The sequence below is a fragment of the Panthera onca genome, chromosome A2 (genome assembly GCF_046562875.1).
Source record: "Panthera onca isolate mPanOnc1 chromosome A2, mPanOnc1 haplotype 2, whole genome shotgun sequence".
Lineage (NCBI taxonomy): Eukaryota > Metazoa > Chordata > Mammalia > Carnivora > Felidae > Panthera > Panthera onca.
In genome coordinates, this window is record NC_138340.1 from 13,558,373 (window position 1) to 13,573,260 (window position 14,888).

The window sequence follows — 14,888 nt, forward strand, 5'->3', positions numbered from 1 at the left end:
AGAATGCTAAAAAGATTTAAAAAAAAAAAAAAAAGTTAGGTGTCATGGCCCCTCCTGGCACAAGTCAAACTGAAAGAGAAACCCAGGAAGTCAGCTCGGTGATGGTGGCCTCATCCCAGCCACAAAGCCACCCGTGGGGCCAGTGCGACCCAGGGCCTTAGATCTCAGGGTCTCTTCCGACCCAAGAAAGACCCAAGCAGGACACTGGGTGCCAGTCTCATGAGGGGGCAGCTCTGTGCCCTTGCCCTGGTCTCTGGCCCTCTCTAGCCAGCTTCTGAGACTCGGGTGCCAAATGGGAGCCCAGGGTTCTTGGATGTCTGAGTTCACTCTCCCAACAAGTCATTCTGAAGTGTTTGCTGTACCTTACCCCTCCCCCCGCGCCCCACTCCCCCCGCACCCCCCCTCCCCCCCCCCCCCCCCCCCCCCCGCCGCAGCAAATGCCCACCTCCCCGTTTCCCAGACTCTGGTCTCAGGGCACCCTGGGTCCCGGCTCCTAAAGAGCCCCTTTGCTTCCTTCAGACTAAGCGTTTTCTCTTCTCCGTGTCTATTTCTTTGGCATCTGGGGGTCTCATTTTCTGAGTCTTTCTCCCCACTGCCGAAAGAGGCCCAGGATGTCCATGGAGAAGCACTGATTCATGCTACAAAGCGGATGAATCTCAAACACATCGTGCTGAGCGAAAACAGCCAGACGCAGCAGCCCACATGTTGTATGATTCCATGTATATAAAATGTCCAGAGCAAAAAAAAAAAAAAAAATAAATAAATAAATAATAAAATGTCCAGAGCAGGCAAATCGAAGAGACAGAAAGATTAGTGGTTGCCAGCAGCTGGGAGGTGGGGGCTGGGGAGCGACTGCTAATGGGGACGAGTTTCCCCTTGGGGTGAGGAGAACGTTCTGGAACTAGACAGAGGTGAGGGTTGCAAAACGTAGTGAATGCTCTAAATGCCACTGAACTGTGTCTTTTAAACTGGTTACTTTTACGTCATGTGATTTTTCACCTCCCAAAAAAAAAAAATGTTCACGGAACCGTGGGAGAATGAGGAGCATACGGTGAGGGTCTCTCTTGGAAGAGCATCTGGGGAAACTGAGGCCCAGGTGGGCCAGGAGGAGGCCCATTCTTGGAGAAGCCCTGTCCCCGGGGGGGGGGGGGGGGGGCGGGGAGCAGCTGGGCCGGTCAGGGTCAGGCGCCCGGGAGGCCATGAGGTCAGAGCCATGGGAACAAAGAAACAGTGTCCCAGGCCTGGCACAGTGGGGACGGGGACCCCGTGACCCCGCACAGAGCAGCCTTCACTGGCAGTAGGGCCAGGCCAGGCCAGGGGGTGGAGTGGGCTGCAGGACTGATGTGTGAGGCCTGGGGGAGGGGCAGAGACAGAGAGAGACAGAGACAGATTGCGAGAAACATAAGGAAAGAGGGAAGAGACCGGTTAGAGATAGGGCCAAAGTCACGACCTCCCCTCGAGGAGCCTGAGACCCCACCCGAGGAGACACCACCGTGGGCCCCATTTCACAGATGGAGACACTGAGCCCAGAGGCCTCAGCTGCCTGTGAAAAGATGGGTTCAGAGAGAGTCCCCTCCCCTCCCCGCCCCCCAGTGGGGCTGAGCGGTGAGTGGGGAGTGAGCCTCATGCCCCAGGTCGGCCCTTCCAGGCCTCAGCTACCCCATCTGCAAAATAGGCTGCAGAGGGATAAAGGAGGATTTGGGCTCCTGGGAGATTGTGCCCACCGGGCAGCCAGCGTAATTAATCATTGTTTGGGGGGCCTCCAGTGGCCTCTGCTCTTGTCACAGCTCCTTCCCATCTCCCCAAAGTCAGAGCAGCCACTGGAAAGACATCGAAGGAGAGAAGAGTGGAGGAGGGGTCAGAGCTGGACACAGATGCCCCCCCCCCCTTCTCCAGCTCCTTGGTGTCAGGGCTGGGTGCAGGGAGGGGCAGAGGCTGGGGGTGTTCCAAGGGAGAGTAGGGAGGGATGCCCAGAGAAGGGGGATCTTGAACTGGGTGTATAGAATGCAACAGCACTCCCCGCAGAGGGGCACAGCAGAGACCAAAGCTCAGGGGACATGCTTTGGGGGAACATCGAGATGAGCATGGCAGGTCTCGGACGCCACAGGAGAGACGAAGGTGGTAAGTCGGACAGGGACCTCGAGCGTCAGGCTGAAGGGCTGGGCTTTTTTCCCAAGGGCACTGGGGAGCCATAGCAGGTGTGTGAGCAGGATGCCAGTCACAGGTGAAGTGGTGTTTCCATCCTTATCAAAGTCAGGATCTGCACTTCACCTTCCCCCATGCCCGATCTGCACACCCACCTCCCTTGGCCTGCCCGCCCCTACTCCAGGAAGCCCTGGGGTGCCCTTAGTGGCCCCTCCCAGCTGCCCTAGAAACACAGCTGGGGTATGCCCCTAGGGCTGCCCCACTTTCAGCCGCCTCACGAACTGCTGGGAGGGGGAGGCAGGAAGGATTGGGTTAAAAGGGGCCGCCGGAAATGGAAATCGTGACAGGAGGAACCACAGAATTTCCCCACCCCCTCAGCTTCCGCCTCCTTCCTGGGTAGAGTGACCTTCAGTCAGCCGAGGGTTGAGCTTTTCCCTTCTTGTGGCCACAAGACCCTGACGTCCCTGGAGGGCATCTGAGAATGTTGAAGGATGAATAGGATTTTGCAAGGAGAAAATCTGTTAGTTTTTTTAATCAAACAACATTTCTAGGCATCCCTTATTCGTTCAACAATCACACTCCCTGACGCCCCTTAGAGATACCTGAGAAGGGTTTTGATGGATGTATAGAAGTTCGCAGCAAAGAAAATTACTTATTCATTCGGTAAAAATGTTCTTTGATGCTTCTTAAATTTGAAGCGGGTTTTGAAAGATGTATAGGCGTTCACCAGGGAAAAATTGCACTCGTTGTTCGATTGATTCAGCGAGTCAGTCAATAAATGTCCCCTAGCGCCCACGGAAGGTGTAATTTTGGAAGTTCTGTGTAGAAGTTCTCCAGATGGAGCAAGGGCTTTTGAAACCTCTCCGGTGGCTCCCCCTCCAGCAGCTCCCCCATTGGCCTGGTCCAACCACCTCTGGTACAGGGCACCTGTCTTTCCCCAAGATTGCAGCCAAAGTCCCAGGGAAGACTGATTGGCTGAGCTTGAGTTTCATGTCCACCGTGAGCCTGTCACCCTGGCTGAAGCGAATGAAAAGTCTCTAGGTCACATGTCCACCCCCACTCGGACTCTAGGAGAACTTGTAGGCGGAACAGACCAGAGATAGGGCTGTCGTCGGTCACTGTAAGGTGCGAGCTCCCCATCACCCGGGGTAGACAAGTTATAGCCTGAGGTCCTTTTAGCATAGATTGCCAGATAAAACGTGCCCTATTAAATGAGAATTTCAGGTTAAACGCCCCATAAGTTTTTAGCATATCTACTTACCAAGGATCGTGTGGAACATTAGGAACAATTATTCATTGTTTGTCTGAAATTACATTTAACTGGGTGGCTGTAATTAGTTTGCTAGACCAGCCATATCAAAGAGACGGAGTGCCTTCAAAAACAGGAATTTCTTTCCTTACAGTTCTGAAGGCTACAAGTCCAAGATCAAGATGTTGGCAGGTTTGGCTTCTTCTGGGGTCTTTCTCCCCGGCTTGCAGATGGGGTTTTCCTGCGTGTTCACGTGGCCTACCTTCTGTGCGTGCCTGTGCCCTAATCTCTTCTTATAAAGACAGCAATCATATTGGATTAGGATCCACCCAGGTAAACCTCATTTTACTTTAATTGTCCCTTTAAAGTCCCTCTCTCCGAACACAGTCACATTCTGAAGGACCTACGGTGAGGATTTCAACGTCTGGATTTTGGAAGAACGTGACTCAGCTTACAGCAGTGGTTGCTTTCGACTGCACAGAACAGTCTGGCAGTTTTTGAAAAAGCAGAAATATAGAGTTACCATATGACCCAGGAATTTCACGCCTAGATGTAGACCCAAGAGAATTGAAAGCATATGTCCACACGGTAACTTGCGCATGAACGTTCACAGCAGCGCAACTCACAAGAGCCCAAAAGTGGAAAAACTCAAATGTCCATCGACAGATGAGCGGATAAACAAAATGGGGTCCATCCACACGATGGAATATTATTCAGCCATAAAAAGGAAGGAAGCCCCGACTCAAGCTACAGCGTGGGTGCAACTCGAAAATATCGTGTGGAGCGACAGAAGCCGGACACAAAAGGCCACACGTTGTAGGATTCCATTTATGTGAAATGTCTAGAACAGGCGAAGCCACGGAGACAGAAAGCAGATTGGCGGCTGCCGGAGGGAGGATGGTGAGCGCTCATGGGTAAAGGTTTTCTTCCAGGGTTGGTAAAATGTCCTGCGATTAGATAGTGGTGACGATTACACAATTCTGAGAATATGCTAAGAACCACGGAATGGTACTCTTTAAAAAGATCTATTTTAGGGGCTCCGGGGTGGCTCAGTCTGTTAAGCGTCGGACTCTTGATTTCGGCTCAGGTCATGATCTCACGGTTTTGTGGGTTTCAGCCCCGAGTTGGGCTCTGTGCAATGACGGCGTGGAGCCTGCCTGGGATTCTTCCTCTCCTCTGTCTCTCTCTCTCTGCCCCTCCCCCCCTTGTGCTTTCTCTGTCTCTCTCAAAATAAATAAACTTAAAAAATAAAAATAAATTAAAAGGTATATTTTATGGTGGGTGGATTATATGTCAATTTTATTTATTTATTTTTAATTATCTTTTATAAATTTGTGAGGGGAGTACCAGTACCCTTTTTTTTTTTTAATGTTTACTTATTTTTGAGAGAGAGAGAGAGACAGAGCGTGAGCAGGGGAGGGGCAGAGAGAGAGGGAGACACAGAATCCGAAGCAGGCTCCAGGCTCCGAGCTGTCAGCACAGAGCCTGACGCGGGGCTCGAACCCACGAACCGCGAGATCATGACCTGAGCCGAAGTCGGAGCTTACCTGACTGAGACACCCAGGCGCCCCTCCTTTTTTTTTTTTTTTTTTTTATTTAATGTTTCTTTATTTTTGAGAGAGAGCACCAGCAGGTGAAGAGTGGAGAGAGAGGGGGACAGAGGATCAGAAGTGGGTTCTGGGCTCACAGCAGCTTAGCCCAACGCGGGGCTCAAACTCCCAAAACCGTGAGATCATGATCTGAGCTGAAGTTTGACGCTCAGCCGACCGAGCCACCGAGGCACCCCAATATTTCAGTTTTAAAGTGTGTATGACAAAAACAAAATTTCAGGAAGCCCTGTATTTTTATGTGTTCAATCTGGCCACTGTAATTTGGTAGCAGCCTATCCAGACTCAAAGGCAATCGGGCCCTCCCTGGGGTCTCTCCTCCAGCCTGAGAAGATACTGTAATGTCTAAGTCCAACGGATAGCCAAGGGAACCTGCAGGTGCAGAGACAGTGGCAGTCCCAGTGGAAGAGAGAATATGGATCCCATCTTGGCACTTGGGCTTTGCCCTGCCTCAGTTTCCCTTCTGCAAAGGGGGGCTGGTCAATTATCACCAGATACCTGTGGAAGGTGGTCCTCATTCGGCGCTTAGGTGCCCAGCTGACTCGGCAAAGGGAGTCATCCTCAAAGCAGAAACTGGCAACAGTGGCTGCCTGTTCTTGTAAATAAAGTTTTATTGGGGCTAGGGCCAGAATTAAGGTGAAACCGGTAAGGCAGCTGATGTAAAGGCAGAGTCAGAGCCTGCATTTTTGGTGTTTAGTTCATCCTGCGCTTTTTGCATTAGTTTAGATTCTCTACACTATTGTATTCGAATCTTGTGTACCTTAATCACTGATATTTGTGGCCCTTTTCAAATTTTGAACAGAACTGAGGGTCTCGTTCACCTCACCCTAGAACTGGTCTTGTTGTGCGCCCTGGGCACATCAACTAACTTCTCTGAGCCTCAGTTTCCTTCTCTGCAAAATGGGGACGCTAACGGTCCCTTATTCCCAAGAGGATTCATTGAAAAATGGTTTCATCTTGGCTGGGGGGTAAGGGTGGGGCCTGGAAGGGCGGGTCTGGCCCATCCAATGGAGGCGGGGCCCTTCCAGGAGGGCTCCCAGGGAGGGGCGGGGCCAGGACACGTCAGCTGACCGGCTTGACCAATGGCGCGGGGTGGCGGGGCTTGGCAGGCTGGGGCGGGGCCGGGGGCGGGCCAGGCGGCGCGGACTAGCGGGCCATGGACGAGCCGAGCCTCCTGCGGCGCCGAGGGCTCCAGGTGAGGCCCCTGCGTGGGCGGGCGGAGGGCGCGGCCGAGTGCACCTGGCTTGGGTGCCAGGGGCGAGGTTTCGGCGTCCGGGGAAACTGAGGCGGAGAGCGGGGCGCGCGCTCCGATCGCTCCTTCTGCCCGCTTTTCAAAGTGCTTTTCGCCTGATGGGAAGGGGATATATACTCCGTTTGGTTTGACAGATGGAGAAACTGAGGCTCCAAGCGCTAGCGTGGGAGACGGGGGCTGAGGGTTGGGCCCCTTCCCACCAGCTGCTCTAATAATATGAGCAACAGCAGCCTTTGAGCGCTCACCATATGGTCCTCGTCGTGTTAATCTTTTTACTAGTGATATATTCTTATTAATTAATGTGGATCATTACCTGCCTCGTGCCTTCGCTGCGCCACCGCGCCCCAGCCTCAGCTCACCCCTAAGGTGAGCCAAGGAGGTTGGGGCTGTCCGGGCGCCCATTTGTCAGACAGGGAAACTGAGGCTCGGGTCTGGAAAAGTCACAAACTCGAGGTCGCCCGACAGAGGTTCAATCCGGCAGCCTTAACTGGCTCTCTGTTGCGGAAAGCACTGCAAACTGGCTTGCGGGGGGCCGGGCGGGCGGGGGGGGAGGGGTGTCGAGGGCAGGAGACACTTTTGCTTATCCGGATCTCAGTTTCCCCATTGGCTGTAAGGGCCCTCCTTTTCTGACCTCTGGCCCTGAGTTTGTGCGTGAGAGAGTTCGAACCCACGCAGGGGCCACGGGACCCCGATGGGCGACTCCTTTGACTTTTCTGGGCCTCAGTTTCCCCATCTCTGTGCAAAGGGAATTAAGATGATCTAGCCGAGGCGTAGACCACACCCTTAAGGAGCCACCAGGTTGCCTGTCGGGAACCTGGGATTCATCATTTACCCAACAAACATTTCTTGAGTGCCTGCTGGAGAGGCGGCGGGGTGTTCACCCTCTGAAACCGCTCTCCTGGGTCTCCTAGCCTGTTGGGGGGTATGGACGCCTGAGCAGCAGTGACCCCAGGGAGTTGTCAGCTGCAGTGTGGGACGCTCAGGCACTCTTGGAGAAGGCGCCTGACCCAAGCGTTGCTGGGTGGTCTTGGAGCAGAGGAAGCAGCGCGGGTGGCAGGGCAGGGGCGGGGGGGGTGCGGGGGGGGGGTGCATGGGGAAATAAGAGAGTCTGAGGGAAGCTAGAACCTTGGAAGGACGGGGTGGGGGTGGGGTCCGGGAGGGCAGGGGCAGAGATGAAAGGCAGAAGCGCCCCCACCCCCAGGCGTGGCGGGGGCGGGGGCCGCAAGGGGAAAGTCCGAGGCCAGAGGCAACAGTGAGGGGCCTGGGCGTAGGGGAGGGGGCGGTGAGCGGTGGGGTGTTGTGGGGGGACAGGCCCCGCCCCGAGCCCCAGTTAGACGCGAGCCCCGCCCGCGGCCTCTTAAAATAGAGAAACTGCCTTCGGGTAGGCGAATGGGGGCGCTGCTGACGTCAAGAAGTCGGGGCCTGTTTCATGGGGAAGAGGCACCCGCTCCCTGATGACGAGTCCCATGCTACAAAAGGGGAAACTGAGGCTCAGAGAAGCCTAGCCCCTGCCCAGGTGTCACAGCACGTAGGTGACAGAGTCAGGCTTCGAACCCAGGCAGGTCTGGCTCGCCCTCTTGCTCTGTGGGGGCAGAGGGACAAGTAGAGGTTGCCCAGATGAGTGAGGGAATTCTGGGTGGAGGGCACAGCACATGCAAAGGCCCAGAAGCATGTAACTATATATGTTGCGTGGGGAAACTAGGACCCTCTGCTTCAGGGCGTTCCAGTGCCGATTTTGAAGAGGTTAGATTTTCTCCCTAAGGTGATTGGGAGCTATGGAAAGTGCCGGTGGAAGGGAGGAACACTATCAGACCTGAAGGCTTTGAAAGACTCCTCTGGAGCAGGTGGGGGCCACAGAGGGGGCCAGAGGCCAGGAAAGCCCAGTGTTGGGCTCAGCACGGAGTGCGGAGCCTGCTTGGGATTCTCTCTCTCCCTCTCTGTCTCCCCCTCTCCCCCCACCCTGAAAATAAATAAATAAACATTTTTAAAAACTTTAAAAAAATAATAATAGTAGAAATATAAATCATGCCTCACAGTAAGGGGCACCCACAAACGCGAAGCACCGTGTGTGCATTTAATTCTCCTAACAGCACAAGAGGTCAGTGCTATTATTAGCCTCATTTTTTCGGGGAGGGAGACTGAGGATCAGAGAGGGAAATTAAGAGATTTGGAATGCTAACCAGTCTGGCTTCTGAGGATGCAAAAACGTGGAGGGCCTGGGTTTGGGGCATAAGCTACCCGGTACCTTAACTTGGAGCTTTGTTAATGGGCCCAGGAGCACCCCCAGCCAAGCAGGTAGCAGCCTCCTGGTCAGAGCCAATCAGATACTCTGGAGGCTGACCCTTCCAAAGGTCAAAGAGTCGATTCATGAAAGCTTGAGGAAGTGGAGGGGACTCAAGTCAGTTGCGGACTGGCTAGTACAGACCATATCCGTGGGAAGGCTGGCTAATCTGACGGGGGCAGTGTGCTGGGAGGTGGTAAGCAGGAACTGGTCTGGCCCTTGGACCCCCAGTTTGCGCTGGGTCAGAGGAAGAGCTGGGCACTGGGCCTTCCCGCTTTGGGTTAAGCTCAGTCTCCTGTGCAGCATTTATGGGTGCCGGTTAACGTGAGCTCCACTCCTCGCATTGTTATTGCTAGACTACTATTCTTATTATTCTATCGTTATTTTTTTTTTTTAATTTTTTTTTAACGTTTATTTATTTTGGAGACAGAGACAGAGCATGAACGGGGGAGGGTCAGAGAGAGAGGGAGACACAGAATCGGAAACAGGCTCCAGGCTCTGAGCGGTCAGCACAGAGCCTGACGCGGGGCTCGAACTCACGGACCGCGAGATCATGACCTGAGCCGAAGTCAGCCGCTTAACCGACTGAGCCACCCAGGCGCCCCTCTATCGTTATTTTTTTTATCATCTCCCACTTGGGCCTTTGCTTCACAAGCCATGCTTCTTTTTTTTTTTTTATTTGTAAGTTTTTATTTATTTCTTGAGAGAGAGAGAGAGAGAGAGAGAATCCCAAGCAGGTTCCACACTGTCAGCAACAGAGCCCGACTTGGGGCTCGAACTCATGAACCGTGAGATCATGACCTGAGCCGAAATCGAGAGCCGGATGCTTAACCGACTGAACCACCCAGGCGCCCCACGAACCACAGACTTTTCAAACACCAGATCTCCAAATCCAGGGGCAGTGAAGGTGGCCAGAGCTTGTATCTATCTGAACTTTGTCTCTGCTGCTGCTGGAGGCATTCCCTGGAAGGTCCATCCTGCATCCTCGTGGCCCAGTTCAGCTTACTCTTCTCCTCCAAAAAAGCCCTCAGGCTGGTGCTCTGTGGTCCCTGCTGACTTCTCTCTCCCTTCACTGCAGTTGCCAACTTCCCGTGGGGCTTGGTGCCAGCCGGCCTGAGTCCTACCCCCACCGCACAGATTCCCACCAGCCTGACCACCCCCCGCCCAGGAAGCCTCTTGGCTCCCCCCACCTCCAGCCCCTTCTCTCCCCCTGGGTCTCCCCAGTGCCTCCAGTTGTGGGGGTGTCCATGCCCCGGGGGGTTCCTCAGGATGGAGCTGAGGCTTCTGGCTGGGAGGCAGCATTGCCCAGCCCAGCCAAGAACCGAAGAGGTTGCCGTAAATATTATCTTTAAAGGGCAGTTCCAAGGGATCGGGCCCCCACCTACTCTGGTCTATGCGGGAGTCACTCCTTGAGAACAGCCGGCAAAGAGGGGGCTGAAGGCGGAAGCAGATGGCTCTGGGAGCAGAGGGTCCGGGGGCGGTGCCGGGAGAATTCCATGTGGTCCCAGCTTTCCACAGAGCCTTTGCAGGGGGCTGCCGACCTTCCCTCGCTTCTCTCTGCCACTTACATCTTTTTGTATTTTGGAAGCAAATTAAAATTTGTGGTTAAATTGGTGGTTATTATTAACCTCACAAAATCATTGTCTTGGCACTGATTTATCGAAGCCTCCCCAGTGCCGGGCTCTTAGCTTGTTTCTTGATTCCTCCCAGGACCCTATGGAACCGGGAGGCTTTCCAAATGAAGAAACTGATGTGAAATTGTTTGGCGGGGGTCACACAGCTCAGATGATGGGGAGTCAGACTGGGAACCCAGGACGGCCAGGGCTTTGGAAGGAAATGGTTGGGATGGAGGAGGGGGTGCCAGAGCAAGTAAGTCCTGGGTTCAGATGCCAGCTCCTCGCTGTTTCACGGGTTAGAGGAGAGGGGTAAGCTGGCATAAGACCCCATAACAATTGGAGGGGGCAGCAGGAGGCCTTAATGGTGGTGGTGGTTCCTATGACTGTGATCAATTGCCCTGAACGATAGTGAGCTCTCCATTCCCAGAGGTATTCAGGCAGACAGAAACACCATGGGATGGCAGGTCAGCCTCTTCCCGCCTTGAACCGCCCGGTTTTGTGGGCTCAGGGTAGCTGGGGTCAGGCCTCGGGGTGACACCCCTCCTCTTCCCCTGCTGGGGGACCCAGCCAACCTCTCCCAGCCCCGTCCTGCACCGGGCAGCTTCCAGCCCCCTTGAATTGGCTGTGGGGGCTGATGACGTCAGTGGTTGCCATGGTGAACGCCCCGCTCTGGATGTGGGCAGTCCGGAGAGCCCACCTAGGTAAAAATAGTCATGTGTCTGTCCTCCACAAGACTGCCCTGGCGTGTGTGTTTGGGGGGGGGGGGGGGAGCAGGGGGGGTGGGGATGTCCAGAGACCTGGATTCCCTTCCTTCTCCTTGCCAAGAGACATGGGCAGCTGGCTTCCCTCTGCGCCTCGGTTTCCCAGACTGAAAAACGGCCCTTGCTCCTGGTCTGTATGTATTAGGTGGCTCAGTAAAATTTATCGGGTATTACGATAGTCCACCTAGGCCCTTGCTGAGCTCAACAGTAACACAACGCACAACAGCCACGATAATAATGGCTGATCATCACTACCCTGGGACCCTCCTGATGTTACCCTCCACCTTATAGGTGGGAAAATCAAAGCACGAATTGCGCAAGTTACTTGCTCAAGGTCCCACAGCCAGGCAAGAACAGATAATAAATAGATCTGGACCCAGGTCTGAGTGTCCCTAGATTCTAAACTTGCGTGACATGGCCTTTTGAGAATTTAGAAACCTTCTTGGGTGAGCTACATTTGAGGATGGACTCCGGGGTCACCGTGACCCCAAGTGCACGGCTTTTTGCCCTGCATATGGCAAGGGCACCCAGGGTTGGTGCAGTCAGCTTGCTGAGCTCTAAAAGGGTCTTCAAAAGGGAGTCACTGATTAGTGCCCCCACCCCCCGTCGGTTCCCAAGACACAAATCCACATAAGCTTTGCAGAAGTGACTTTCAGATCTGGGAGGGGGCAGAGTGAGGACGAGTCAAGAATCTCCCTTTCCTCGAACAATTGTTACTATTTAGCCACTATTGACATCCTTCTTTACAAATATAACTAATTTGTTATTTAAAATAATGAAGTTATGGGGCGCCTGGGTGGCTCAGTCGGTTAAGCGTTCGACTCTTGATTTCAGCTCAGGTCATGATCTCGATGTTCTCGTGAGTTCGAGCCCCGCATCGGGTTCTGCGCTGACAGTGCTGAGCCTGCGTGGGATTCTCTCTCTCTCCTCTCTCTCTGTCTCCTCTCTCTCTCTGTCTCTCTGCCCCTCCCCCACTCTGGCTCCCTCTCTCTCTCAAAATAAATAAATACACTTTAAAATCAAATAAAATAATGAAGTTATTTTTAGTACAAGGAGGGTTTGAGCTAGGCAGGGAGGTGATTGGGAGTCTGGAGGGCTTTCAGGAGGAAGGGGTGCCTGAGCTGAGGGATGATGTGCAATTGACTAGCACCAGAGGGGAGGGAAGGCAGTCTTGGCAGAAGACACAGCTGGTGCAAAGGCTCTGAGGCAGGGCAGAACCCAGAATATGGGGCAGCAGAAAGGAGGCATCGGCTGGAGCTGGGTGAGCGAGGGGCCACCTTCGGGGTGAGGTGGGTGGAGGGCCGGGGATGTGAAGGGCCTGTCTCCTTGGGAATGACCCCTGTTTCCTCTCATTTCAGAAGGAGCTGAGCCTGCCACGCCGGGGACGTGGGTGAGTTCACCTAAGGCCAGTGGGCTGGGCTGGACCCAACGGTCCTGGGCACAGAGATTTCAGCGGCAGCCTCCAGACTGTGAATTTATTTGATAATTACAACAAAGCTGCTCACCTTGATCCTTTCCCCCGGTGTTTGCAAAGTGCTTTGGAAGTGCTTCATTTGGCCCGCACAAGCTGGGGGCCCACGCCAGTTTGCAAATGTGGAGGTTGAAGCGCTGTAGGGTTGCACAGCTGGGACAAGGGCATCCAGGTTGGAAAAGGAACCCTTGTCTAGCATCTAGAGTCCAAATCAGAGGATTCCAGCCAAGTATCCTGGAGCCGGCTTGCATGTCTCCCATGACGGGGAGCTCACTGTCAGGGAACACAGGTAGAAAATTGTATCCTTCAGGGTCACATTAGCATTTTTCTGTAGGCTGGCATTTTCGGATCCCAGAGCTCACAGACCGTTTTGTGTGGTGTCTTTGCTGGTTTACAGACGGGAAAGCACAGCCCAGGACAGGGAGGGTTTTGCCTTGTGCTAGCGGTCCGGAGGTGTGTGAGTGTAGACACCCGCTCTTTGGGGGCGGTGTTTGCCTGAGGGATGGGAATTCTCTTGCCCGGCAGTGAAATTACCCACTTAACAAACTTTTTTTGGGTGCCTACTGTGTATCAGGCCCTGTTCCAGGCATGGGGGGCGGGGGGACACAGAGACAAATCGATGCTGGACCCTGCCCATGGAGCTCACACTCTCTTGGGGAGAGTTATGGTGAAGAGATGTACTGCAGGGGAGAAATTAAACAGAGGAGCTGCAGGGGAGGGGGGATGGGATTTAGCCCTGTTGGAGAAGGTAACATTTGAGCCTAGATCTAGAAGAGGAAGAAGAGGCAAGAGGGAAAGCCTGAGGGGAAGAGCATCCCAGTTAGAGGGAACAGCATGGGCAAAGGTCCTGGGGTGCAAACCAGCTTGGCATTGAAAGAACATCATGGAGACGGCAGTAGCTGGAGTGAAGAGAGCACAGGGGAGGTGAAGGGAGAGGGGAGGGAGGTCCTGGGGTTTGGATGAGAGTTTGAAATCTGATGGTGGGGATGGGGTCAGACTGGCCCCCAAGCTCTGACCACACGTTCTTGATGGACTGGGGATGTGCAGCTGGTGGGGAGGAGCCTGAGGGGCCCGTAGGGGCGGGGCTCCGGCATTGACCGGAAGGCGGGCACTGTCCCTGGCCTTTGCCCAGGCTCGCGGCGGGGTGGTGGACCGGAATCAGTCAGAACCACGGAGGACAAAGTCCTGGGCCACGGGGCAGAACGAGGACAAAGACTCCCTGAGAGCTGTCTGCTTTCTGCTACCTACCGCGTTCTTGACCGGGTCTAAGTGGGGTGTCGAGGGGGGGGCCATAGCCAGACACAACCCCGGAGTCTTGGGAACTGGGCTGGGCAAAAGGGAGGGTGGGACTCGGGGCGCCATGGGTTCTTGTGTAGGGACGGCTCCGCCGAAGAGGGGCCCATGGGACCGAACTGGGATGTGGGTGAGGGGGACGACGCTCCAGACAGGGACCCCAGCGAAGCAAAGGCCTGGAGGCGTGGACCGGCCTCTGATGTGCGTGGGGATGCTGAGACCCGCCGCGAGGGGCTGTGCTGAGCGGCAGGCGGTGGGGGAATAGGGGCAGGACGCGCTCAGATCCGGGGTCCCAGAGACAACCCCCTCCCACCCCCGCACCTCCCGGGGAGGGGTGGGGCGAGGGCAGAGACCCGGCCGGGAAGGGGTGGGGCCAGGCGATGGAGCAATAATGCCAATCGAGGAGGCAGTGACCGCCCTTCCTTTTCGGCCGCGCAGCCCTGGGGCTCGAGACCCGGCAGCCTCGGCGTCCCTCTCTCCGGGAGGGGTTGGCACCTGCCACTCCAGCCTCCCGCAGCCCGACTTTTCCTGCTGGGCTGGGCCTGCGCGCAGGTGCGGGGCCCGAGCCCCGCCCCGAGGAGGAGAGAGCCCGCCCCCCTCGCCCCCGGCGGCCCGGCCTCCGCGCCGCCGCGTCCGTCGCGCCCGCCAGGCGTGCTGTCCCCACGTCCGCGTCTGTGGGTCTGTCCGATCGCGCCACCATCAGGGGTTGGGGGGCCACAAAGAGGGCTTTGGCACCCAGCCGCGTAGACGCAACCCCGGCCTCAGCATGAAGTCTCGCAGGGACAAGCTTCACATCCCGGCGCTGACCCTCGAGTGAGTGCTTGGCGAAGAAGGGGGGAAATGGGGAGGGAGGAAGAGAGGCAGACAGACAACCGCCCTTCCCCCCGCGTCTCTTTTTAAGTCGCCCAGAGTCAGACCGCCGCCTCCGGGGAGCCCTCCCGGGTCATCGGTCATCGGTCAGGCCCCACCCCCGCGGCCTTGGCGAGACCCAGAATCCCGGGCCTTGGGGGCTCCTTCTCCCTAAAGGAACCTAAGTCCTGGTCCGAATTCGGATTCGGCCACACGCAGGGGCCACCACCAGGTTCACCGTCCCCGGCCTCTTTCTTTACAGTCTGTCTCCGAGCAGCCAGAGCCCATCTTTGCTGAGCCCCAGCAGCCCCTGCAGCCCTTGCAGCCCCTCACTGGGCCTGCATCCCTGGAGGTAAGTGACAGC

The 14,888-nt window shown here is 55.4% G+C and overlaps 1 protein-coding gene across 11 annotated transcripts in view; it reads left to right on the forward strand.

Moving 5' to 3' along the window:
• Window positions 1-6,096: 6,096 nt before the first annotated feature.
• MAST3 (microtubule associated serine/threonine kinase 3) overlaps window positions 6,097-14,888 on the forward strand; it is a 36,886-nt gene continuing 28,094 nt past the window's right edge. For 5 of the 11 annotated variants that reach the window (XM_081792197.1, XM_081792199.1, XM_081792204.1 and 2 more), the window contains exons 1-2: window positions 14,093-14,488; window positions 14,787-14,876. In XM_081792197.1, the coding sequence (XP_081648323.1) occupies window positions 14,442-14,488; window positions 14,787-14,876 (137 nt within the window). In that variant the 5' untranslated portion in view covers window positions 14,093-14,441. Of the gene's footprint in view, window positions 6,197-12,269; window positions 12,302-14,091; window positions 14,489-14,786; window positions 14,877-14,888 lie in introns of those variants that run through there. The other 6 variants (XM_081792216.1, XM_081792217.1, XM_081792202.1 and 3 more) reach the window with 4 other exon arrangements.